The sequence below is a fragment of the Mesoplodon densirostris genome, chromosome 1 (genome assembly GCF_025265405.1).
Source record: "Mesoplodon densirostris isolate mMesDen1 chromosome 1, mMesDen1 primary haplotype, whole genome shotgun sequence".
NCBI classification, from domain to species: domain Eukaryota; kingdom Metazoa; phylum Chordata; class Mammalia; order Artiodactyla; family Ziphiidae; genus Mesoplodon; species Mesoplodon densirostris.
Window position 1 is genome coordinate 142,642,556 of NC_082661.1, and position 27,038 is coordinate 142,669,593.

A 27,038-nucleotide genomic window follows, 5' to 3' on the forward strand; every position below is an offset into this window, starting at 1 on the left:
TAGGTCACTTGCTGCATCAGGACAGAATGCAATCCAGTTGTTCTGATGTTTCTCCAGCTCACTCTCCCTTTTCTCTCAAGTCCACAAATACCTAAGCCTTCAACATACAGCACAACTGTTTATTTCCATTAACAAAGGAAGCAGAACCTTACTACAATATGGCTTATCACTTTCCCTTGGACTTCATTTTCATCTCAGACTTCCATTAGTAGAGTAAAATCCTTAAAATACTGCCCTAGCATTCAGTGAACATTCAATGTAACTTAATCTTATTTTCCCTTCGATGCATCTTTTTCCAATTATGCGTGAAAATTTACTGATACCAGGCCTGCTACTGAGAATGGACATGTATATTACAACTGTTAAGGGGACCTGTGGTTTGGAAAATATTACCACATAAAACTTCCTATAAAATTGTCTTCAGGTTGTTTCTCCCCTACCTCCACATCCACTTCCAGAATGCAGATTATAGGAAGAGAGGATTTGGACTACTACCCACTGGATTGTTTACCCCAAATAAAGACTTCCACAACCTTTCTACTTACCTAGGTTATCGGGGGGAAAATATTTTGAGAATTATTAATACACTTGCAGTTCCGGCCAAATAAATTTGGCTTCCTTGACATCTGATGTACCAAAAATAAACAAAGGCATAAAATGCTTTTTAAAACTTTATTTCAACATAACTATGCATACAGAAATACACTCATATGGGTTAATAGAATGCAATTTAACTTATCCTACACAATTTGGACCAAATACCTGGTACGTGGTTTGCTTCAAAAAAAAAAAAAAGGATTTGCAATCTGGTTTATTTTTTATCTATTACAAATGTATATATATAAAAAAAAGATACTCCATCAAATGCTGCTAAAGCAAACAGCAAGATCCTTGAGAAATTAACCTTTGGTTTGTCTCTGAAAAGTAACAGGTATTGCACTGTAAAACTTTACAAAACTGGTGCAACAAAACATTGTTGTAATGTTTCAATGCCAGTTCACAAAGTTCAATAACTAATGGATGTTGATGAGGGTGAGGAAAGCCTATGTATACATGTGAAAATATAAAAGGTATCCGATCTAGTTAATATTGCATGTAGATCCCGAATCAACTCAAACCAAGATTCAGATAATTTCTTAAATCTGAATTAACACTATCAGTCCAGTTCATCTGCTGAGGTCAAAAGGAAACTCTGCACAGTAGCTGTTTTCCTGATTTGTGCAAAAAAGAAAATTAAGTTTCTTCCCCAGCATTTTAGTCCAGAACTACAGCAAAGTATTTCATCCATTGTCAACATTCATGGGGTGAGAGGCAATGAGGTTACTTAGGCTTAAATCTGAATTAGCACTCAGATGCAAGAGTCCCCAAAGTTAAGGACCACATGACTTTAGAAGTGACTCTAAAAAATAAAATGGCCCTTCCTGGAAGACTACAGCAAAACATCTAGCAATAGTTATAAGAAGTCTTATCAAAAAAATGTAGCCCTTTGTGAATTACACCTCAATTTAAAAAAAAAAAAAAAAGAGCCCCAAAGAAGCAGCTCTGAAAAGAGGAAAAAAATATAACTTAAAATATCTTGAAAAGCAATGTGAATATAGGCGCAGAAGATAGTTAAAAGAGATCTATTTTTACAAGGCTACCTAGCATTAGGCTTATAATGTATTCTAAGTATTTCAAATTTCACTCTAATACTAAACATCAATTTACAAACAAGATGTTCACTTTTTATTCTGTTATCAAAAGGGAAAAGTCTAGCTTCAATCCTATCCAGTGGAGGGGAAACTGAGAAAACAAAAAGATTCAAACAGTCTCATGCAAATAGCACATTTTTCAAATGGAAAAACTCCCAACTAGACCAGAAGTTCATATTACTAATATACTTTTCAATGAAACAATTTTTAATAAGCACAAATACATGGCATTAAAGTTCAGAACCTAATATAGGCCTGACAATCAAGTCCTTGTTTTCTGAAGGAAAGGCCTCAAGTTCATTCAATTTCCAGTAACAATGTTTTCACAGATCACTTTAATAATAAGGGGTTTTAATTTCCTTCACATTTTTGTTTTTGGAATTCTAGTTTTAAATCTAAATAAGAAAATTAGTCCAATTCCCCAGAAGTCTATTTTTTTCTTTTGAAATGTCAAAGAATCCACAAAACCTCTTCCCCAAACGGATTCCCAATCTCTAATTTGAACTTAACATGAATATTTTCACATGTACTGTAAAAGGTAATTTTTTAACATAAAATGTATCCATGAATATTAAATCTAGTTGTTAGAAAGGTTTAACTAGCTTTATAATTTAAGTTTTAAAACATAAATATTTGCAGATTGATCTGTTTGACAATGATTGTCAGAGCTGAGAATTCACCTAGGATTCAACATCATTTACAAATCCCCATCATGCACACAAAACACACACCAGTAACAAACAACTTACTCATGTCTTGAGAAAATCTTCTGCTTCTTTAAATCTTTGGCCTCCCAGCCAATTCCAAGGTTCAAATGTCTTTTACCTTAAATTTCATTCTCAGGTTAATAAGTTTTCTACCCACACTTTAATACTTTTCCTAATCTTTCATGTTGCATTGCCAAACTCTGAAACCTGCCTCAGAGATCACCAGACAAAAGAAAATAAATGAAATATAAAGTGGTTACTTCAGAATAGAACATGGGAGGATCAGAATCAAAGTTCCCTACTGGGATCATATTTTATTTTACTGTAATGAATAACTTATCAGCAAGGAAAAACACCTATGTTAGAGTCTTTCATATTCTTTGGTGACTGGCCAAAGAACCTACTAACAAATATGGGGTATATACTCTTTTCCATACAAAGTGGTCCTGTAGGAACACCAGAATAGCTTCTATTCATTTGAGGCCTCACCTGTAGAAAAAGGCTGTCCTGGGAACAGCCAGGACATCCCTGAGAAAGTATGATTTTTTAATCTGGACTGAACTTAACTTTCACCAGGCCTTTTTCATTGAATTCACAGGAAGTAGCAGCTGGTCTACCAGCACTCATACTACCTTTCTCATCCTAGGTTTTCCACATAATTGCTATGGCTTTGGAATCTCACAAACTGATATCCTGTATAACTTGAAGGAGTAATTATGCCTCCTAATTCCAGATTTGCAGCTTCCAAATAAAAATTACAGTTCTTTATTCAGCGGAGTAGCCATAAAAACACCAACCATCTATAAGAAGAGGTTTTCCTCTAAGATACGATTTAACACCATACATTTAGGAAGTAAATCTACTAAAACAGACCGAAAGTTTACTTACGGTTGGTACTTGAGATAAAAATTCATTCAGTATAGAGCCTAGTGGTTTATTTATTGTAAAGTTCAAACTGAGAGCTGTGATTCACCACATCAATTTAAAATAAATAACTTATATGAAATACAGATTCTGGCATAGATATAAGATGTTAAAATCAAAATCAATGGACTGAACCTGCATCTTTCATTTGCTCACAAATTTGAACAGACTAATATTCTGCAAAAAAGACAATTGCAGCAGGGGAAAAGAAAACTGCTCTTTTGCCAACAAGACTTAAGCACCCCTCCAAAGAGGTCAAAATAAACATGCATATATAAAGTGTTACAACACAAATGCTATTTCTAGAAAAAATTTAACTGCATAGGTTAAAAACAACAATGTGCAACATCTTAAGGCATTAAAGCACCAAAAGAAAAAAAAAAACCCACCAAAATCACTTTTTTATGACGATTGACATACACAAAACACATATACTGATCAAAACTCAGGAAGTAAATACTTGGACTGATATAACGTCCATTGTTGGGAGAATTTCTCTTCAATTTAAATGTCTCTTCTCATCTCTAAAACAATTTTAAAGTGCTAACTTTATGTAAAGCAGGCAAATTCTTCAAGTAATTTGCTATTTAAGTATGCTAATTTTTGCAGAGCTAAACAAGGAACTAAGGATAAACTAACGTGAAACAGGAAGATAGACATGAGGAAAAAACTCACAAGTTATAGCTGAACAAATCAATAGAATGCTCTAATACCACCTTGGCTTTCTGGGTTCAATTAAAAGCAAAAGCTAATAGATTTAGATGTCTGCTGGTTTATTACACTAACTCCCTTGGATTTGCTAAAATGTGTACATCAATAGGTACACGGATTCCTAAGGAAAAGAATGCCACTTAAAAATCAAGATTGGATACTAATTAAAGCAATGTTAAAAACAAAAGGTTGTCTGTTACTACAAATGAATACAAAATGTCACAGACCTTACAAACTAAGAACTGAAGCCTTGCCCAACGTTTATTTACTCCTGCCCTTGAGCTGCCTCTTCAAGGAAGTATACATTAACCAAATGGCGATTGAGGTGTTTGCTGTAATCTTTTTCCTTTCTAAAAGAACGATCACAGAAGATACAAACAAAATCTCCCTCGGCCACTCTGACTGCCAAGGCTTCCTTTCCATTTTTTCTACTAGTCTCTTGTGGAACTGGCCGAGCCCCATTCAATCCAGAGTCATCACTATCCTCTGACATGTTGTCACTTAGGTCACTTCCATCATGACTGTGGATGCCTTCGTCTTCATCCATTTCCTGAGACTCATTTACTGCCACGGTGACAGGAGGTGATGCCACAGTAGCTGTGGACGCTGCTTCACATTTTTCTAGCGGTAGAGGAAGAAGTGGTGGTGAAGTTGGTTCTTCAACCGCCGAGTCTCTGCCAGGGGGATTCTCTGTTTTCTTCTCATCAGTGTCCATCTTCATTTCACAAAGCATAGTGTCAGCCTGATGTTTACCATCTAAAGTTTCACCCTCTGGCATATTCAAGTTTTGTTCAGGGGATGAAATATTGGCAGATGCCTTGGTAACAGCAGCAAGACCAGCTAGACTCTTATCTGCCTCTTCTGCTTCCACTTTTTGAAGAGGAGCTTCTTTATGTCCTTCGTCTGAAGGGACTAATTTTTGGTCTTCTGACTCTTCCTCTTTTAAGTTTTCCTTTGGCAGAGGTGGTGATGGTGGTAAGAGATCCTGTGCACTGGCACTTTCCTTTAGAAGCTGCCTGTCTTTAACAGGCACTAAGCCAACTTCAATAAGGACTTGCTCCTTCTGTGCCATTTCACTCTGCATGTTGGACTGTTCCTTGCCATTATCTTTTTGAGGAGACCTTTTGGGGATCGGCTCCATGGGAGGAGGAGGAGGCTCCGCATGAACAGGCCCCTTCTGAACGACCTCGACCTCAGCATGCCACACGGGGGGAAGAGGTGGAGGAGGAGATGGGGGGGGAGGAGGGGGAGGAGGAGGGGGAGGAGGAGGCGGCGGCTCCGTCTCAACAACCTCGACCTCAGCATGCCGCTCAGGGGGAAGGGGAGGAGGAGGAGATGGGGGAGCAGCGGGAGGAGGCTCTGTCTGAACAGGCCCCCCCTCAGCAGACTCCATGGGAGGAGGAGGCTCTATCTGAGCGGGCCTCCTCTGAGCAGGCTTGCCGCTTTTTTTACATGATTTACTTCTCAGAGTTTTCTTCTTTGCACTGTTTTTCATGCAAATACTTTGCTTTTTATTCTCCTCTACTTTGCTGTCACCCTTTGGCACCTCCTGACTATTTCTGGATTTGCTTTCTGCCTTCTTTTTCTTTTTTGTCATAGGTTCCTCATCAACAGTTTCTTGTAAGGAACGGGCTTCAGCTTCTGTCTTCCTTTTGCTTTTCTTGCTTTTACAGCTTTTTTCGGCATTATTTCCTGGGTGCACATCCATTTCTTTAGCTTCCAGTGCCGATTTGCGAGTTCTGGTAGTCACTTGGCTTGAGGCATTACTACAAGGCTTTTTCTCTTTTGAAACATTATCTTTTTTCTCCACTTTTACAGACCTCTCGTTTTTCTTCCCAGTCACATCCCCCTTCATTTTTGTCTGCTCTGTTTCTGTTTTCTCATTGGTGATTTTGTTATCAGGCAAGTCAGCCTCTCGCTTTTTGGTTTTCTTCAGTTTCACTTTTGAGACATCCATGGTCTTATTAGGACAAGTAGGATGCTTAGATTTGAAATGATACTGCAGATTACACTTCTTGGAAGCTGCGTAGTCGCATACAGGGCAGTTGAACTGCCGTGGATTAACATGTAGCTCCACGTGTTTTTTGAAGTTACTTCTATCTGCTGTTTTGTAGTCACAGTGTGGGCAGTTAAGAGGTTTAGGCCCATTGTGAACCTGTCTTGCGTGACGGGTTACTTCATGCTGATTAGAGGCCACATAACTGCACTGATCACACTTAAATGGCTTCTCACCTGAAGGTAAACAAGAGATGTTGCAGAAGGCATACATTAAGAAATGAATTCAAGATTTACTCAAGCATACTTATAAGGAATTGGATATATGTAAAAAAACAAACAAACAAAAAACCACCAAAACTATTTCTTGAAGACTTTATCATGCAACTTACATTTACCATATTTATTTGTATATCCTTTCTCTATCTCTTGACGTTGATTCTCATAACAAATGGGAGAATAATTATCTCAGTTAATCACCATCTTCTAAAAAGTTCACCAAGCTGGGGCTCTCAAGCACTAATAAAGGACACAGATTCATCAAGAAATACACAATTACTGGAAAAGTGACTTGGGCTCTTGATGTTAATTTTGGGGCAAGGGCACTCAAAGAGATGAGATAATTTTAAAGTTTTTATGTTTAGTTAAAACAAATGTATAATGGAATAGAACATAAAAATCCCATACATTTCAGATAAACCTTGAGACTTCAAAAGAAATATTATACACTCTAGGCTACACTCCCAGACCTTCTGTGTGAAAGTTTTAAAAGAATGCTTTGGCTTCAGGGAGCAAAAGGATTTTTCTTTAAATTTAACCCTTTTGTGCATCGTGGCAAGAGCTGAGTCAAGTTTCACTTAGCAAACTTTTTCACTGCTGTAGTTTCTATTCTGCAGCAAAAATATAACAAGTCAGAAATCTTTTCTTGATTTTCTCCCACCTTCTTCTAAAGAATGGGCAAAGAAACTAGGTAAGTGAAAAGGGGCATACAAATATATATGGTATATAAAATTAGCAAAGGAAGTAATCACACGTACATACAAGACTAGAAGCCCACCCCCAACCCCCAAATTAAAGGCATTAAGATTAACTCATTCTACCTGAATACATACCCATCTAGATCACACTCTAGCAAATATTACCAAATGGTATCCATACCCCACTGGTCCAATGGAATGCATAGCAGAAAAATGGAAATTGACATTTATGAAAATTCATCTCTCAAACATTCTCAAATTCACATCAAATCTTATTTAATTTTTTCATAAAGCAAAACTACTCAGACATGAAGTAAAACCATGTAGATGGTAAGCTTTACATGATTAAAAAATGTCTGATGATAGAATACTCAATCACAAAAACAAAAACTTATCCACCTATGTCAGATTGTAAATGCAGCTAACTGGACAACTCTTTTCCATATTAGTCCACTAACAGATTCATAAATAGAGGTTTCTAACAACATGCTACATTACTCAATACTTCGCCCTATCTTGTCCTCTCCATTGAATGACTTTAATGGAGACAAACGTTTACTTAACATATATAGATACAGAATGGGGAAAAGGTATGTGACATAATGGTTAAGAACTTGTTCTACAGTAAAAATACATGGGGAGATCTAATATGGGCTCTGCAACTTACTGTGAAGTCTTGAGCAAGGTACTGAAAACTCTCTAAGGCTCAATTTCCTCATCTGTAAAGTATTCTTAAGTGTTGTGAGCTATAAATAATCTAATCCACATAGAGCTCTTAGCATAGTACAGATAGTCAAGCAGTCAATACACATTACCTGTAAGTCATCACTTTTGGAATGAACTGGTAAGTTTTAGAATAGGTAAACAAAAGGGAAGATTTCATGTGCCTATCCTGCCTTAGTACATAAATCCTACTTTTGAGTAAACAAACAGCTGATAAATGAAGTTTATCTCTTCAGGAAAATAGCTGTGCTCTTAAAAGAATTATAAAGAAAATGCCATCATTTTATAAGCCCTAATGAATGAGAGTATTTTCACAGCCAGCATCAAACAAGATGCAAGCCTCCACCTGTGAAACAGTCAGAGAATGGGAGTTCCTAGGACTCTGTATAAAACTGTGACATCATTTATTTGATTCATTCACCCCACCACCATTTTTGCTTTACTGCCATCAAATCTTTCTTGTATTGGAAAATCAATTCATCAAGTTTAGCTTATTAATACCTAGCTGAATGAAAATTCTTTTGCCCTGTACCAACAGTTTTAACTTAATTCCCGTTTCCAGTTCTAGTAAAATTTTACCTGCTTTTCATCTTTATAAATGTCAGATGTCTGTTTAATTCCTCCCCAATTAATTTATAGATGTACGGCAAATTCAAAAAGGGAGTTTTATAAGCTTTACACATTCTTATCAAGAAGCGCCCAGAAAGAGTAACAAGGGAAATTTTAATTAGTGAGTAACAGGGGCATACTACTCAGCAATAAATATAGAGTTCTGAAAACGCAGCATGAAATCAATCTCAAAAATATTTTACAGAAAGATGTTACATTTTTTAACATAAGTCAGAGTATCAGTTGAGGGGGGACTATGGGAGTACTGACTAGAAAGGGTAAGGAGGGAACTTTTCTGAAGGTGGTAAAACATTTCATGTCTCCACCTAGATGGCAGACAAACAAGAGAAAACATACATAAAGTCACTGCCCCGTATACCTAAGATGTGTGCATTTTCGTATGTGTAAATTAAACCTTAGTAAAAATTATTAAAAAATTATTCTAGGGACTTCCCTGGCAGTCCAGTGGTTAAGACTCTGAGCTCCCAATGCAAGGGGCACAGGTTCGATCACTGGTGGGGGAACTAAGATCTTACATGCTGCCTGGTGTGGCCAAAAAAAAAAAAAATCTAAAATTCATAAAAAGGGCTTCCCTGGTGGCGCAGTGGTTGAGAGTCCGCCTGCCGATGCAGGGGATACAGGTTCATGCCCCAGTCCGGGAAGATCCCACATGCTGTGGAGCAGCTGGGCCTGTGAGCCATGGCCGCTGAGCCTGCGCATCCGGAGCCTGTGCTCCGCGGTGGGAGAGGCCACAACAGTGAGGCCCGCGTACCGCAAAAAAAAATAATAAATAAATAAAATTCATAAAAAGACTCTCAAACCATAAAATGTGTCAAATGACCCAGCTATTAAATAGTGCCACCACGGAATTCCCTGGTGGTCCAGCAGTTAGGGCTCTGTGTTTCCACTGCACGGGGTACAGGTTCAATCCCTGGTCGGGGAACTAAGATCCTGAAAGCTGCGCAGCCAAAAAAAAAGTGCCTCCATAGTAACCATCAAGTATTCGGTGAGAGGAAAATAATTTTTGCTGAATAAAATATTTTTTTCATCTTAAAAAGAGTAGTCCTGAGAAGATAAACAAAACTGATAAACCATTAGCCAGACTGATCAAGAAAAAAAGGGAAAAGAATCAAATCAACAGAATTAGAAATGAAAAAGGAGAAGTAACAACTGACACTGCACAAATACAAAGGATCATGAGAGATTACTACAAGCAACTATATGCCAATAAAATGGACCACCTGGAAGAAATGGACAAATTCTTAGAAAACCACAAGCTTCCGAGACTGAACCAGGAAGAAATAAAAAAATATAAACAGACCAATCACAAGCACTGAAATTGAGACTGGAATTAAAAATCTTCCAACAAACAAAAGCCCAGGACCAGATGGCTTCACAGGTGAATTCTTCTCAAACCCTTCCAAAATATAGCAGAGGGAGGAACACTCCTAAACTCATTCTACGAGGCCACCATCACCCTGATACCAAAACCAGACAAAGATGTCAAAAAGAAAGAAAACTACAGGACAATAACACTGATGAACAGAGTTGCAAAAATCCTCAACAAAATACTAGCAAACAGAATCCAACAGCACATTAAAAGGATCATACACCATGATCAAGTGGGGTTTATCCCAGGAATGCAAGGATTCTTCAATATACCCAAATCAATCAATGTGATACACCATATTAACAAACTGAAGAAGAAAAACCATATGATCATCTCAATAGATGCAGAGAAAGCTTTCGACAAAATTCAACACCCATTTATGATAAAAACCCTTCAGAAAGTAGGCATAGAGGGAACTTACCTCAACATAATAAAGGCTATATATGACAAACCCACAGCCAACATCATTCTCAATGGTGAAAAAAATGAAACCATTTCCTCTAACATCAGGAACAAGACAAGGTTCTCCACTCTCACCAGTATTATTCACACATAGTTTTGGAAGTTTTAGCCACAGCAATCAGAGAAGCAAAGGAAATAAAAGGAATCCAAATTGGAAAAGAAGAAGTAAAGCTATCACTGTTTGCAGATGACATGATACTATACATAGAGAATCCTAAAGATGCTAGCAGAAAACTACTAGAGCTAATCAATGAATTTGGTAAAGTAGCAGGATACAAAATTAATGCACAGAAATCTCTTGCATTCCTATACACTAATGATGAAAAATCTGAAAGAGAAATGAAGAAAACACTCCATTTACCATTACAACAAAAAAATATAATACCTAGGAATAAACCTACCTAAGGAGACAAAAGACCTGTATGCAGAAAACTATAAGACACTGATGAAAGAAATTAAAGAGGATCCAAACAGATGGAGAGATATACGACGTTCTTGGATTGGAGGAATCAACATTGTGAAAATGACTGTACTACCCAAAGCAATCTACAGATTCAATGCAATCCTTATCAAACTACCAATGGTATTTTTCACAGAACTAGAACAAAAATTTCACAATTTGTATGGAAACATCAAAGACCCCGAATAGTCAAAGCAATCTTGAAAACGAAAAACGGAGCTGGAGGAATCAGGCTCCCTGACTTCAGACTATACTACAAAGCTACAGTAATCAAGATAGTATGGTACTGGCACAAAAACAGAAATATAGATCAATGGAACAGGACAGAAAGCCCAGAGATAAACCCAAACACATATGGTCACCTTATTTTTGATAAAGGAGGCAAGAATATACAATGGAGAAAAGACAGCCTCTTCAATAAGTGGTGCTGGGAAAACTGGACAGGGACATGTAAAAGTATGAGATTAGATCACTCCCTAACACCATACACAAAAATAAACTCAAAATGGATTAAAGACCTAAATGTAAGACCAGACGCTATAAAACTCTTAGAGGAAAACATAGGCAGAACACTCTATGACATAAATCACAGCAAGATCCTTTTGGACCCACCTCCTAGAGAAACGGAAATAAAAACAAAAATAAACAAATGGGACCTAATGAAACTTCAAAGCTTTTGCACAGCAAAGGAAACCATAAATAAGACCAAAAGACAACCCTCAGAATGGGAGAAAATATTTGCAAATGAAGCAACTGACAAAGGATTAATCTCCAAAATTTACAAGCAGCTCATGCAACTCAACATCAAAAAATAAACACCCCAAACCAAAAATGGACAGTAGACCTAAATAGACATTTCTCCAAAGAAGATATACAGATCACCAACAAACACATGAAAGGATGCTCAAGATCACTAATCATTAGACAAATGCAAATCAAAACTACAATGAGGTATCACCTCACAGAATGGCCATCATCAAAAAATCTACAAACAATAAGTGCTGGAGAGGGTTTGGAGAAAAGGGAACCCTCTTGCACTGTTGGTGGGAATGTAAATTGATACAGCCACTATGGAGAACAGTATGGAGAATCCTTAAAAAACTAAAAATAGGGCTTCCCTGGTGGTGCAGTGGTTAAGAATCCGCCTGCCAATGCAGGGGATAAGAGTTCGAGTCCTGGGCTGGGAAGATCCTACATGCCGCAGAGCAACTAAGTGTGTGCTCCAGAACTACTAAGCCTGCGCTCTAAAGCCCATGAGCCACAACTGCGGAAGCCCGTGTGCCTAGAGCCCATGCTCCACAACAAGAGAAGCCACCGCAATGAGAAGCCTGCTCACTGCAACGAAGAGTAACCCCCGCTCACTGCAACTAGAGAAAGCTCACTGCAACTAGAGAAAGCCCGCGTGCAGCAACAAAGACCCAATGCAGCCAAAAATAAATAAATAAAACAAATAAAAATTTTTTAAAAGTTAAAGAAAAAAAACTAAAAATAGAACTACCATACGACCCAGCAATCCCACTACCGGGCATATACCATGAGAAAACCATAATTCAAAAAGAGTCATGTACCACAATGTTCATTGCAGCTCTATTTACAACAGACAGGACATGGAAGCGACCTAAGTGTCTATCAACAGATTAATGGATAGAGAAGATGTGGCACATACATACAATGGAATATTATTCAGCCATAGAAAGAAATGAAAGTGAGTTATTTGTAGTGAGGTGGATGGACCTAGAGTCTGTCATACAGTGAAATAAGTCAGAAAGAGAATAACAAATACCGTACGCTAACACATATATATGGAATCTAAAAAAAAAAAAGTTCTGAAGAACCTAGGGGCAGGACAGGAATAAAGACACAGACGTAGAGAATGGACTTGAGGACACAGGGAGGGGGAAGGGTAAGCTGGGACGAAGTGAGAGAGTGGCATGGACATATATAGACTACCAAATGTAAAATCAACAGCTAGTGGGAAGCAGCCACATAGCATAGAGAAATCAGCTTGGTGCTTTGTGACCACCTAGTTGGGTAAGATAGGGAGGGTAGGAGGGAGACACAAGGCGGAGGAGATATGGGGATATATGTATATGTATGGCTGACTCACTTTGTTATAAAGCAGAAACTAACACACTGTTGTAGAGCAATTACACTCCAATAAAGATGTTTAAAAAAAAGAGTAGTTCGTGAAAAAACTTAGTAAGATGTCAATTCCCTTTAACACACATTCACTGTGCTTACAATGGGAAATGAATTCCTATGTTAGCAGGATGGGGGAACTATCCAGTGTGATACCTACAAAAATATTACAAAGGCAAATACCAACTGGATGTATTTCCTCCAGTACGAAATATTTCATCCAAGATGAAATGGTAACTTATCTACTGAGAAAAGGAAAGGAAGAGTTGTGGATCATGTCAATATCTCTAGGACCACCCAAGGGTCAGTGTGGCCAAAATGAAATAATTATCCATTCAAGACCACCTATGCTAATATTGACTTTTTAACTTTGCCATCTAGATACCTTCATAAAGGGGACCAATTCGGGATGGTGACAATGATTATTTCAGTTCTAGAGTGGATAAATCTCTCACTTGTTATAGTCCTGTATTTTATTTATTATAGGTTAATAAATTGGGATCCTGGATTATCAATCATTCGTTAAAGTTTGGCTTTTGTTAATCAATCCTCAGAAACCTTATCAACTCTCAAGAGAACAAACCCAAATTTCAGGAAAGCAGCTCAGTAGGAATCCCTGGAACCCAGCAGCCACACACTGAAATTAAAAGTATATAAATATCCACATTATATTAAAAATAAATCATAAACAATGACCCAGTTCCAGGTCTAGAAGAACTTCCTTATAATGGTAGTTTACTAAAAATGATAGAAAAATTCCGATTTCTTACCAACCTGAATGAGTACGCATATGTCTGGTTAGATGAGTTTTCTGAGAACTTGAGTAAGGACAAAGCTCACATTTATATGGACGTTCTCCTACAAAAATATAATGATTAATGTTCAAATAATAAAATAAGGCAAATACAATTCTCACTAACAATACATACATTATTCAATACTGAGCATAAATTTTTTACCAAGAATTTTTTCTCCCTATTCCTGGCAAAATGGCCAATTTTTATCATTTATTGGAACAGTAAATGATTTAATTCAGAACACACATAACTACATTATTTCTGCTTTGCTGAATAAAAAGTATCATTGGCTTTCTGAATTACAGCCCTTTTAATTTTCACAGTAATGCTACATGTGTAATAGCAAATATGAAGAACTGAAAAATTATCTTGATCAGGTATCAATCAACTTCTGAAAATCAGAATTATCCTTAAAAAAAACATGTACCCAAATTTTCTGATGCTATGGCTTGGGTAATTTTTTGGATCCTTGTAAATGATAAATCTACCATTTTAAATTGTTAGCTTAAAGCAATAACATTTTTGAGTGGGGAGGCTATTGTTTTAAGCTAAAAATTTCAAGTGGTAAATAGAAGTTTTATAGAAGACTCAGGTCAGTTTTTTTTTTTTTTTCTTTTTTAAATTTATGTATTTTTTGGCTGCGTTGGGTCTTCGTTGCTGCGTGCGGGCTTTCTCTAGTTGCGGCGAGCAGGGACTACTCTTTGTTGTGGTGCACAGGCTTCTCATTATGGTGGCTTCTCTTGTTGCAGAACACTGGCTCTAGGCACGCAGACTTCAGTAGTTCTGGCTCACGGGCTCTAGCACACAGGCCCAGCAGTTGTGGCACATGGGCTTAGTTGCTCTGCAGCATGTGGGATCTTCCCAGACCAGGGCTCATACCCATGTCCCCTGTATTGGCAGGTGGATTCTTAACCACTGTGCCACCAGGGAAGTCCCAGACTCAGGTCAGTTTTAAATTATACTCATAAAGCCACAGGGACAACAACCAGCTGACAATAACAGACCAGTGATTTACTACTAAATAATTTAAGATTCAAAGGCAGAAGATGTGTGTTTTTTGGACATGGGTTGTCGACCACAAAATATACTGAAAAAAACACCTTGACAATTTGTTTTTGTCTATTTTTTGGCCACAAGATAATAAGTATGACTTCAGGCAAGCCTCCTCATCTATAACAGTAACACTACCTTCATTTTCTAAAATTGTGAGAATTTAAGATAATACATGTAGCGCATTCAACCCCTGTACCTGGCACATAAAGCCCTCAATAAACACCAGTTGTTATTTTGTCTATATTATACATTACAGCAACAGATGTATTTAATAACATGGGACAAGGAAAGGAATAGACAGAGTGAAAAATAAAAAGAGAATGTGGTGATAAATGTGAAATGTGTTCCTAGTAACTGTTCAGCTGTTATTAGCTGGTACTATAGATTAGACATAAATAGCTCATGGTAACAGAATGCCTACTTTAGCCTGGATGAATTTTAAGATTTAAAAAATGCTGAATGTGGGCTTTCCCTGGTGGCGCAGTGGTTGAGAGTCCGCCTGCCGATGCAGGGGACACAGGCTCGTGCCCCAGTCCGGGAAGATCCCACATGCCCGGAGCGGCTAGGCCCATGAGCCATGGCTGCTGGGCCTGCACGTCCGGAGCCTGTGCTCCACAACGGGAGAGGCCACAACAGTGAGAGGCCCGCGTACTGTAAAAAAAAAAATGTTGAATGTATTTTTGTAAAAAAAGATACATAACTGGCCAATAAGCACATGAAAAGATGCACAGTATCATTAGCCATGAGATAAATTAAATCAAAACCACAGTGAGATGAAGATTTCACACCCACCAAGATGGCTATATCAAAATAACAGACGTTAATGTTTATTTGTTAGGTTGTGGAGAATTTGGAATCCTGATACAGTGCTTGTGGGACTGTAAAACAGTACAGCCACTCTGGAAAACAGTTCGCCGATTCCTCAAATGATTAAACATAATTACCATATGGCCTAGCAATTCCACTCGTAGGTGTATATTTACCCAAGAGAAATAAAAACATATGTCTACACAAAAACTTGTATAAGAATGGTCACAGCAGCATTACTCATAATATCCAAAAAGTGGAAATAATCCAAAAATCCATTAACTGATGAATAGATAAACAAAATGTTGCTTACCCATACCAGAGAGAATTATTTGGCAGTAAAAGGAAAACAAGTACTGTACATAGGACATGGATGAACCTTGAAGACAGTATATTAAGTGAAAGAAGGTAGCCACTGAGGGCCACATATTATATGATTCCATTGATATGAAATGTTCAGAACAGGCCAATCTACAGTGAATTGTATGGTACATCAATTGTGTATCAGTCAAGCTGTTACCAAAAAAAGTTAACGGAAGAAAAATTTGATACCCTTACAGATTAACATGAAGGATCAACTAAGGATAATTTACTTTTAAATTCTTCGTAACGAAACAAATTGCTTCTGCCTGTGCAACTAACCAAAATAGGCATAAATACTCTAGAAGCGCTAGTAATTTTTCAGTCACACATATAGGCAAAAACGTCATCTTTTAAAGTAGAATTTGTGAGCACTTCCCTGGTGGCGCAGTGGTTAAGAATCTGGCTGCCAATGCAGGGGATACAGGTTCGATCCCTGGTCCAGGAAGATCCCATATGCCATGGAGCAACTAAGCCCGTGCGCCACAAATACTGAGTCTGCGCTCTAGAGCCCGCAAGCCACAACTACTGAGCCCGCATGCTGCAACTACTGAAGTCCGCGCGCCTAGAGCCTGTGCTCCGCAACAAGAGAAACCACTGCAATGAGAAGCCCGCGCACCTCAGTGAAAAGTAGCCCCCACTCACCACGACTAAAGAAAGCCCGTGTGCAGCAACCAAGACCCAACGCAGCCAAAAATTTTTTAAATTAATTTAAAAGACACACAAATAAAAAAATTTTTTAAATAAAAAATGTATTAAGACCAAATAAGTTTAATACTAAAGTGAAATGAGATATGTACAACCAATGTCAGGTATGTAAGTCATAACCTTATTGTGGAAATAGCAACTTTAATGTGGAGAAAAAGTTAAGTAATGAATGATGACGTATATAAAATACAGCCATTAAAATTAGTCACCTAGACTGTAATTAAGTGAAAAGAAACCACTATAAGAAAAAAAATTAAGAAATGGCAAAAAGTAGAGATGCTATTTAAAAAAAAGTATACATAAAAAATTGGAAATATACAACAAAACTGAAATTTTCCCAGTTCTCTCCATTTTCCTTTTTTTTTTTTTTTTTTTTGCGATACGCGGGCCTCTCACTGTTGTGGCCTCTCCCGTTGCGGAGCACAGGCTCTGGACGCGCAGGCTCAGTGGCCATGGCTCACGGGCCCAGCCGCCCCGCGGCATGTGGGATCTTCCCAGACCGGGGCACGAACCTGTGTCCCCTGCATCGGCAGGCGGACTCTCAACCACTGCGCCACCAGGGAAGCCCTCCTTTTTTTTTTAATTCTAAAAATTTCTTAAATCAACTAATTTAGACTTATTGTTGAAAACATTTGTAGATTTTTAAACTGTTCAGTGACTCAACAATTTTGAAAGTATCAAAATACAACTGACACCAAAAAATCAAAATTTAATAAGACAAAGACACTGGTCATATTCTTTTTTTTTTAATACTTTTAAAAAATATATTTATTTATTTATTCAGTTGGCTGCGCTGGGTCTTAGTTGCAGCATGCGGTAATCTTTTAGCTACGGCATGCAGGATCCAGTTCCCTGACCAGGGATCGAACTCAGGTCCCCTGCATTGGGATCACAGAGTCTTAACCACTGAACCACTAGGGAAGTCCCAACACTGGTAATATTCTTTATGTTGACTTGCATGGTGGCTATGAGTATATATATTTGTAAAACTTCATCATTGTCAATAATACCTCAATTTAAAAAAAATTCATAAAGGTGTACACATAAAAGTCATGCACTTTTACCATATGTCACAGTTACTACCTGAAAGCTCTACAGATTATGGCCAATTCTAAATTAGGCCCCAAGGTTTTCACAAAACTGTGAAAGGACATAAAGTACTTATGGCTAAAGAATATATGGTATCTGGGATTTGTTTTATGATACTGCAGGTCAGGTTAGTTTGGTCTAACAGTTTGTTTAATTAAAACTGTTAAGTGATTAATGGTGTAGGATTCACAGGTAACTCTCATTTCCTATGCCATGTAATTGTGAAGTGTTTGTACTTTTTTACTTTTGAAATAAAGTAGTTTTGAAGCCTGGAGACAATCAATCACAGGTTACAACAAATTCCAAAGAGATTGCAAATTCTTTTACATAACTAGATTTTAAAGTTTTAAATTACACAGAAGCCATCTACTAGGGCTTAGGAATCTTGCTACACATGGTCTTTCTTATAATGGAATTTCATCTGCAAGTTTTCTTGTTTATGTCTACCACTTAAGCAAAGCAACATCAATTCCTCTCCTCAGTCTCACTGACGCACTTCAGCATGGGGTTCAGTCCTGCAGAGTGACAACTACTGCAAAAGGGATCTGATGCAAACAGCATTCCACAGCCCCTTTTCACTTCTGATGCAGAGTACTAGGTTACCCTATCCATTTTGTTCAGACCAGTAATCAGTCCTCAAATGTACCAATTCGTATAAGGAAAATGTTAACATAACTATCAGTAGTTACAAAGACTGTTTTTAAAAAATGAAACCCCTTAATTACAAAGATTTGAAAGTCAATTTAAAAGTGAATAATTAAGGGGTGTTGGGGAGAAATGGGAAGCAACCACTGAGTGGGGTTCCTTTCGGGGTGAAGATGTCCTAAAATTGATTGTGGTGTTGGCTGCGCAAGTCTGTGAACACACTAAAACCAATGCATTCTAACTTTCAATGGATGAATTGTGTGGGAGTGGAGTACATCTCAATAAAGCTGTTATTTAAAAAACCGAATTGCCAAATATGACAAAATATTAATAATTCTTGAGTATAGGTGATGGGGACCCATGGGTGCAGCGGGGCATTCTCTTTACTTCTGAGATGTTTGAAATTTTTCATTCTTAAAGTGTTTCATTTGGGGGGTAGCGTACACTTATAAACGAGAAAGGTCCTCTTACCTGTATGAGTTCGAACATGCTGAACGTAATTGTTTTTTCTGTCTGAAAAATAGTTGCATTTTCCACATGTGTATACTTTCCTTGGAAAATGGTTTCTTAAGTGCTTCCTCCAGTGATATTCGCTTACTGTGGTGTACGTGCAAATGATGCACTTGTAGACTCGCTCATTGTCCCCGGCTCGGGTGTGGTGTTTCAGGTGAGCAGTATAGTGATCATAGCGATTGGTATTGTAGCCACAGCGGTCACAGCGAATGGGGCCCTTGGAGAAATCTCCCTCTTCCCCAGTGGAAGAGCCGCATTCCCTGGCTTTGGCTTGCTTCTCTGCACTTTCCTCCACAAAAAATTTCTTGGCACTATGAACTCGGATGTGATGCACAAACTGTTCTTCAGATTCTGCTTCATACTGGCATGGTTTACAGCGAAAGGGCTTGGTCTTCAAGTTCTTGCATTTGTCCTCTGCTACAGGTGTTTCCCGAGGAAGATCTTTATTTGCGCTGCATGGTTCTGAGGCAGCTGACACCTCAAACACAGGCCGTGGTTGGACAACACTGAGTTCCAAACTCTCCAGTTCCACGTTTTCCAGCCCACTGGGCTCGCCTTTTACCTCAGGAGACTCCTCAAGTCCTTCTCCATCACTATCTGAAAAGTTGTTATCCCCAACAGGCATCAATTCTGCCATCTGTCTTTCTTCGCCAACCAGGTAATCACAGCAGCCGCCGTTTACTTCCCCAGTTAAGGCCACATTTGCCAACATGATGAGCTGAGGCGCAGCCAGTTCAGCTCTGGAGAGATCAGGCAAGTCATACATGTCGTTAGGCAAGGCCATGCCCATGGTGCCACTGACGGTGAACAGACCTCCTCCTCCGGAAGACTGCCCCATTACCTGGGTGGCCATAACGGTGTTCTGCATTCAAAACAAAACAAATAACACGAAAGCACCAGTGTAAACACAACTTTTACTGGTCTAAAACCACAACATCACTGTAATTCTTCATAACTTAAAAAAATACATTTTCCTATATAATCTTTAAACTCAATCGGCCTCATTAACTACTGAAAATAAGCCTTTACAATATTTTTGTAATTCCAAATTCTCTTTACTGCAGTCATCAAAAAAATTTCTATGACCCCCTACAAAAAATTCTATCAAGTGTTTGACACAACTCATCCATCAACTAGGTCTACCACTGGCTTGCCTTCCCTCAAGCAGTTTTACTTTTTCTAGTGGAAAAATATAAGTAACCTTCATTTTTAGTGCTAATTAAAATTTTATTTTAAATTCCATATATGGACAGTAAACTGCTGTCCTCTCAACTCCCCCTTCAAAAGTTTACTGGTCTGAATCAGAAAGGGGAAAAATCCAAAAGCTACCTGTGCATTTATTAAGTACAAACAGCCTGAAAAGCAGAAGCCTATAGTTAGTGAATTGAAGTTCATATGAACTCAACTAGCTCCAAAAGAATAATCTACAGTTGACCCTTGAACAAGCGGGTTAGGGGCACCAACCCCCAGTGCAGTTAAAAATCTGCATGTAACTTTGGGGTCCATAAAAACTAGACTACCAATAGCCTACTGTTAACCAGAAGCCTTATGGATAACATTAACAATCAGTTAACATATTTTGCATGTTATGTGCATTATATAATAGTGTACAAGATGAATTGTGCTTGTCAGTACCTTTATCAATATTGTATTATATGATGCAAAATACTGTAGATGTTATAGGTATTACTAACACTAGGCATCAAAAGAGAAAAGATAATGTGAAAAAGAAATTCATACTTATTTACAGGTATAACGATTAATGCACCGATAAAGAAGCAGCAGCAATATGATTGCTTTATGGTAGTCTATTGTAATCAATAGGACTGCTTCACGGTAGCCTAGCCTATATGCAAATGAATGAATCACAAAATTTTTAAGCATATAGTATAAGACATATTCATAATATAGTATTAGAAATACTGTTTGGTTTTAAAAAACTGCATACATGTGATGATAGGCTGATACACTTTCTCAAATTATAAGAGGTATACTGTATTTTAATGTAAGTATTTAAAAGCAAAGTTATATAGCAGTAGAAAAACTAATACCTTATTAACTTCATATTAAATATCACCTTATACCTCTGTACAAGTCTTGCACATAATGAATACTTAGGTAATGACAATGATGATACAATGTCTCCCAGCTCTTGCTATACGATTACTAGATTTTCACAAGACACACACACACAGACCCAACAGATAAGTTTATTAACTGAATGGCATGATTATTTACTATTCATTAAGTGGAAGTGGATCATCATAAAGGTCTTCATCCTTCTGTCTTCAGTTGAGTAGGGTGAGGAGGGCGGGGAAGAGGAGGGGCTGGTCTTGCTGAGTCAGGAGTCACAGAGTGGAAAGAGGTAGAGGAAGTGGAAGGGAAGGCAAAAAGAGGTGCAGAGGCAGAAGAGGTGGAGGAAGTGGAAAGAGGCAGGCACTCTGTGTAACTTGAGGGAAATACATCTTAATTTCTGTCTGACTTTTTTGCTTTTCCACTTCTCTAAAAATGTTTCTATAGGGTACTAATCCTTCTTCAACCACTGGGTTTAGTTTTAGTGTCTGTATCACACAAGGGTCCAAGTCATAAAAGAAGTCAAAAGTAGTCTTCAACAAAAGGAACCCTGCTGCCAGACAGTCTAATGTCAATTTGTTTTCTGGCACTGCTTCTTCCATGTCTTTTTCCTCATCATCTGGCACCGACCGGCTCAGAAGCACTTAACTCCAAATCGACTTCCGTTAATTCCTCTGGTATGGTGTCTATTAGCTCTTGAATATTCCCAAGATCTGTATCTTGAAGCCCTTCACCGCCCCCCCCCCCACCTTTTTGCCATACCCACAATCTCTTTCATGAATTCCTTGATTGGCTGTCGTAAATCCTGTGAAGTCATGCACAACATCTGGACACAGTTTTCTCCAGCAGGAATTTATTGTTTTAGGCTTGATGACTTTCACAGCTTTTTCTATCACAATGATGTGATCCTTCCAGACTTTCATGATGTTCTATCGGGGTTGTCTTTCATAGCATTGACAATCCTTTCATAGAGTACCACATGTAATGAGCCTTCAAGGTCCTTACAACACCTCGATACAGGCTTCATTCAAAGACGTTGTGCTGGGGGACAAGTATACTACTTTGACACCTTCAATGTTGAACTCATGGTTCTATGTGGCCAGGGGCATTGTCCAATACCAAAGAACTTTAAAATGCAGTCCCTTACTGCAAGGTACTTCGTGATCAGGGACAAAGCACTGATGGAACCAATCCAGAAAAGTGTTCTCATTCATTGCCCAGGGCTTCTTGTAGTACAACCAAAAGAATAGCAACTGGTGTTTATCTTTTTTCCCTTTAAGGATAGTGGGCTTCAGGAGTTCCTTGGCGGCCTAGTGGTTAGGATTCCAGGCTTTTGCCATGGCGCAGGTTCAATCCCTAGTCAGGGAACTGAGATCACGCAAACCGTATGGCATGGACAAAAAAAAAAAAAAGGATAATGGGCTTAGCAGCTTTATAGATAAGAGCAGATCTGATCAAAAAATCAATTTGCTGGGCTTCCCTGGTGGCGAAGTGGTTGAGAGTCCGCCTGCCGATGCAGGGGACACAGGTTCGTGCCCCAGTCTGGGAAGATCCCACATGCTGCGGAACGGCTGGGCCCGTGAGCCATGGCTGCTGAGCCTGCGCATCCGGAGCCTGTGCTCCGCAGCGGGAGAGGCCACAACAGTGAGAGGCCCGCGTACCGCAAAAAAAAAAAAAAAAAATCAATTTGCACAAAACATGTTAGTCTTCAATCAGCCTCAAATCCTGATGCTCGCTTCTTTCTTACTAATGAATGATCTTTTTGGCAATTTTTTCCAGAGTAGGGCACATTTCTCTGTGTTAAAAACCTGGTTTAGGCAGACAGCCTTTCTCTTCAATAATTGTGTTCACGACACCTGGGAACTCAAAGCCGGTTGTGGTATCCTGAGATTTTTTTCTAAAATTACCAAACTATCCTCTGCTGGCATTAAATTCTCCAGATTTAGAAACTTCACCTTCCTTTTGCTTTAAGTCGTCATATAACTTCTCTTTTCCTCGAATCATATTAGACTCTATAGGTGTGCCTTTCTTATAGTAATACTATACCCACGTAAAAGATGCATTTTCAATACGAGATAGAGAGGCATTTCGCAAAAAGTGCAAGTCTTTCATGTCTGCTGGCAAAAATGCAGAGACAGTTTCCAAGTTTCCTTTATTTTACAACAATCCTTACACTGGACTCATTGATCTTGAAATGGCGGGTAACAGAAACTACAGAACTCAGTTTATGGTACATATCAAGCAATTCAACTTTTTCTTCTAATGTCATGACTTTACTTCTTGGGAGCATTTCCAGCATCACTAGAGCACTTCATATAGGCCCCACGGTGTTATTCAAGGTTTCTGGTATCACACTAAACACGATGAAAAACACTCAGGAACTGCGAGGGGTGACTTTTTTTTTTTTTTTTTTTACTGCAAACACAATTTACTGGAGAGACCAACTGCTCACCCGGAAATGATTAGACTCACAAGACGTTTTGAGTGGATACCTGCAACACTTGCACTCACCAAAATAGCAAAAAGAGGTAGCTATGAAATTATTACAGTACTACAGTATGGGCTACAGTTAATATTATGCAGTAATGAGTTATACTGCATCTTTACATTTGTTTACATTTCTCTGGACTGGAATGGTGCCATGGGTGGTCTGTGTTTATGTAATTTTTGATAAATTTAAACTTTTTATTAGATTTGTATATACTTTATGGTAGCAAATGATAAAATACACTATTATCTACATATATTTTATGCACTCAGGTACCTTTTTCTAAATTTTTTCGATACTTCTACGCTATGTGTATCATCTGTAAATTTTTTCAAAATGTTGCAAATCTCTAAGAAACTTTCCAATATATTTCTTGAAAAAAAATCCACATATAAGTGGACCCACACAGTTCAAACTCCTGTTGTTCAAGGGTCCAATGTACTCTGAAAACGTACTTAGTACCATTGAAGTACCACTTAGTTTCTTTTTTTTGATGATGACCTGGTTCAAAGTAAACAAAAGTTATGGACCTGTCTTCCTGTGAAAAGGGAAGTTTGGTGTATTCAAAAATACACAAATGCAAATACAGAAACTTTCAAACCCCTTAATAAAATAACTGGACAACTCATCTCCAAATCAGCAACTTTCTTGCATTGCGCTTGACTTGGCCCACTTGCCTGGCGGAGCCATAACAAGATCACCTCGAAAACATGTTGGGCTTTTTTATAAACTGTCTTAACCACGCTACTTTCAAATCTAAACGGTGTAATTCTCAAATTAGGTGTTCTCCTGCAAATTAGAAAAAGCAAAATAGGTGGCAAAGGCTAAAAAAAATGTTAAACCCAAAGTACAAAAAGTAATCCTGTCTCACCCAAGTGCATAAACACAAACCGGTTGAGTCATAGGTACCAACAAAAGTTGGAATCAAATGCCATCACACAAAGCAAACGCTGTCCAAGGGTTTAACATAACAGCCCAGACTACTCGGTCATTTCTAATTCTTCCCAAACCCTAACTACCATCCCCAAAGGGATTTTAACGTTGGTCGGGAAGACTGTCCAAGCACAGTCCGAAAGCCCAACGTGCTGCGCGAATTCCTACGAGCTGCTGCCACCAGCGCCTGCCTCGGCGGCGGCATTCCTAACTGAAATAGGCATTCGGCCATTTTCTCAAAATACGTACCAAACACAAAGCAGCTCTTTGCAAACTCGGGAGCTCTCGCTTCCTCTCGGCTCGGCCCGCTCACTGCACCACTGACACACCAGTTGCCGCCACACTCGTCCTGAACCTTTCCCTGGGCTCCCCAACACTCAAGACTGCAAGACGGGCAAACTCGGGGTGCCGCTGGGCCAGGCCAAGTCTTCCCCAGGCCAGGCTGCCCCCTCCTGGCCCGCGCGCCCGAGTCCGGGAAGAGGGAGGAAAGTTACCGCGTCGCCGCCGTCCCGGCTGCTCGCCGGCCCCAGGCTCGCCCTCCGCAGGGGGCCGAGGAGCCGCCGCGAGCGCCCTCCCGAGGCGCCGGGCCCCGAGCGCCGGAGGGGGGCCCCCCTGCGCCCCGGAAGCTTGCGGGTTCACTCCCCCACGGCGCCCCGCGGGACGCGCGCCCCGGCCCCGCCGACGGCGGAGGCTAGGTGGCCCCGCGCAGAGGGCCCCGGCGGCGGGGCGGCCCCAGCGCAGAAATCGCTGTCCAGCCCCATTGGCAGAACCGCCCGAGCCCCAGGCTGACTCAACCCTCCCGGCCGCACTCAACGGCGCCTTCCGGCGAAAGGGAAAGGCCGCAGAGGGAGGGGGCGGGAGGGGCGCCGGCAGGCAAGGAGCTGCGGCGGGACCTGGAGCAGGAGCACGAGAGGAAGTTTCAGAACTAGGGCCCCAAGCAGCTCCGCTCCTGGCCTCAGGACAAGACTGCCAGGGACGCCCAGGCCCGCGCGGAGGCGACGGCCCGGCCTCAACTGAGGAGGGGGTCCCGGCGCCGCGCCGCTCCCCACCAACGCCCCCGGCCCAACCCCCGGACCGCGACGATGTAACCCGATCCCGCTCAGCCGCCAGTCCCCGCCCGACGCGGCCGCCACCGCCGGAGCCACAGTATCTGCAAATCAGCCCTGGACAGCGCCTCGCTCCGCGTCCTTCCGCGCCCTCCCCCTCCCGCGGCCACCGCCGCCACGACCGCTCGGCCGACCCGCCGCCCCCACCCGACCGTCTCCCAGACCGCGCCACGCTTACCGGCCTTCCTGGGCGAGGAGGGGCGACGACCCGCGTCGCCGCTCCTTCTCGGACTACTTTTCTTTGTTGCTGGAGTTTCGGGGGAGGGGAGGGAGAGGGCGGAAAAGTTGGACGCTGGGGCAGTCGAGGCCCGCGAAGACCCAGGAGAGGGACTGCAGAAAGTGTTCAGGCCTCCAGCTCTCGCCCTGCCGTCCCGGCCGCCGCCGCCGCCGCCGCCTGGGGCCCCGGGCCTCGGCGGCGCTTGCTCTGCTCCTGCGCCGTGAGCTCTCGGGAGCCGCACATTCCAGCACAGAAGGCTGCGCCGCGCACCCGGCCCGCGGCGCCACCGCCGCCGCCGCCGCCACTCCCGGGACACGCCCCTTCTGCCTCCCGCGCGCGCCCGCGGGACACGCCCCCTCCACCGCCCCCGCGCGTGGCCGCCTGGCGCGCCCCGCCCCTGGATGAAGGAGGTTGCTCTGGGCCCCGGCCGTGCTGGGGGCGCGCCCACGGATAGCGGACCCTAACTTCCTCAGACCCCCAACTCTGACCCTTATGTCTAAAGAGAAGCGAGCCCGCCTCCCTTTCTTGATTCCCATCATAAACATCAGAAAAGTTAACTCCCAGCCCTGGCGTGCATGCATGAGAACAGCACTGTTAAAAGAAAAATGTATAAGCTTTGTCACCCTCCCTTTCAAGTCTAAAGTGCTTGAAAATACCTTTCAGAATCTCTTCAAGTCGTCACCCTTAACTAATTAAGCTTCGTTTTAAGCTTCTACGTAAAAAATGCCTTCCAAATTTTAAACTGTAAGCCAAAAAAACGCAATCAGTTAGTGAGTTGTGAAAAGAAAATGTTTCAGGAAGGTCGTGGATTCAAAATTGTGAGAATGAGGACAGAGGGGACAAGTCCCTAGACGTGGAAGGTCATTGCTGAGCCTTCAAAGCACTATTTCAGTGTAGCAATTACCCTTAGATTACAGAGGGTATAGAGGGTGGTGAGCACGTGGAGGCTGCTTCCTGAGCAAGTTTTGGAGAGTAACCTGCTTCCACGTTTATAAAGTGGGGTAACCCATGCATGCTACCTGCTACATAGTAATATGCTAGAGAGAGAGGGAGAGAGAGAGAGAGTAGTTTCATGCCCCCTTCCCTTCTTTTTGTACCAGAAATGCCTTAGATGTCTTAAATAACAGCTGTCCTCAGAAATTGAATGGCTCCCTTAAACCCCTTAGTGTGGCATTCGAGGTCCTGACTACCCAGATCTAGATAAGTTGGACTATCAGTTTTATAAAAGAGGTAGCAGTAAGTGCTTTAGGGGTTTAGAGGAGGGAGATAGTTTCTAACTAAGAGGATCTAGAAACGTCATAGTAGATGATTATCTGATCTGGCCTTGAGAACTGGGAGAATTTCAACAGGTAGAAAATAAGGGAAGGAACATTATACACAGCGAAAACAGCAAGCTCAAAAACCTACCTGAGACTTCCCTACCTCCTTCTCAGGCTCCCCCAGTTCCTTCTCTTTAAAGTT

General features: G+C 40.6%; 1 protein-coding gene across 4 annotated transcripts; it reads right to left on the reverse strand.

Moving 5' to 3' along the window:
* Positions 1 to 666: 666 nt before the first annotated feature.
* Positions 667 to 25,820, reverse strand: LOC132496694 (RE1-silencing transcription factor-like). 4 transcript variants are annotated; one of them, XM_060109122.1, is made up of 5 exons: positions 25,728 to 25,820; positions 25,539 to 25,607; positions 18,719 to 19,622; positions 13,563 to 13,646; positions 667 to 6,265 (listed from the first exon to the last, which is right to left on the reverse strand). In XM_060109122.1, the coding sequence occupies exons 1-5, from the start codon at positions 25,818 to 25,820 to the stop codon at positions 4,299 to 4,301; spliced, it is 3,117 nt and encodes a 1,038-aa protein (XP_059965105.1). In that variant the 3' UTR covers positions 667 to 4,298. The 4 variants fall into 4 exon arrangements, with proteins under 4 accessions (XP_059965105.1, XP_059965089.1, XP_059965098.1 ...); XM_060109106.1 differs by lacking the exon at positions 25,728 to 25,820 and adding an exon at positions 24,504 to 24,706 and having other exon boundaries at positions 25,539 to 25,625; XM_060109115.1 differs by lacking the exon at positions 25,728 to 25,820 and having other exon boundaries at positions 25,539 to 25,703.
* Between the last annotated feature and the right edge of the window lie 1,218 nt (positions 25,821 to 27,038).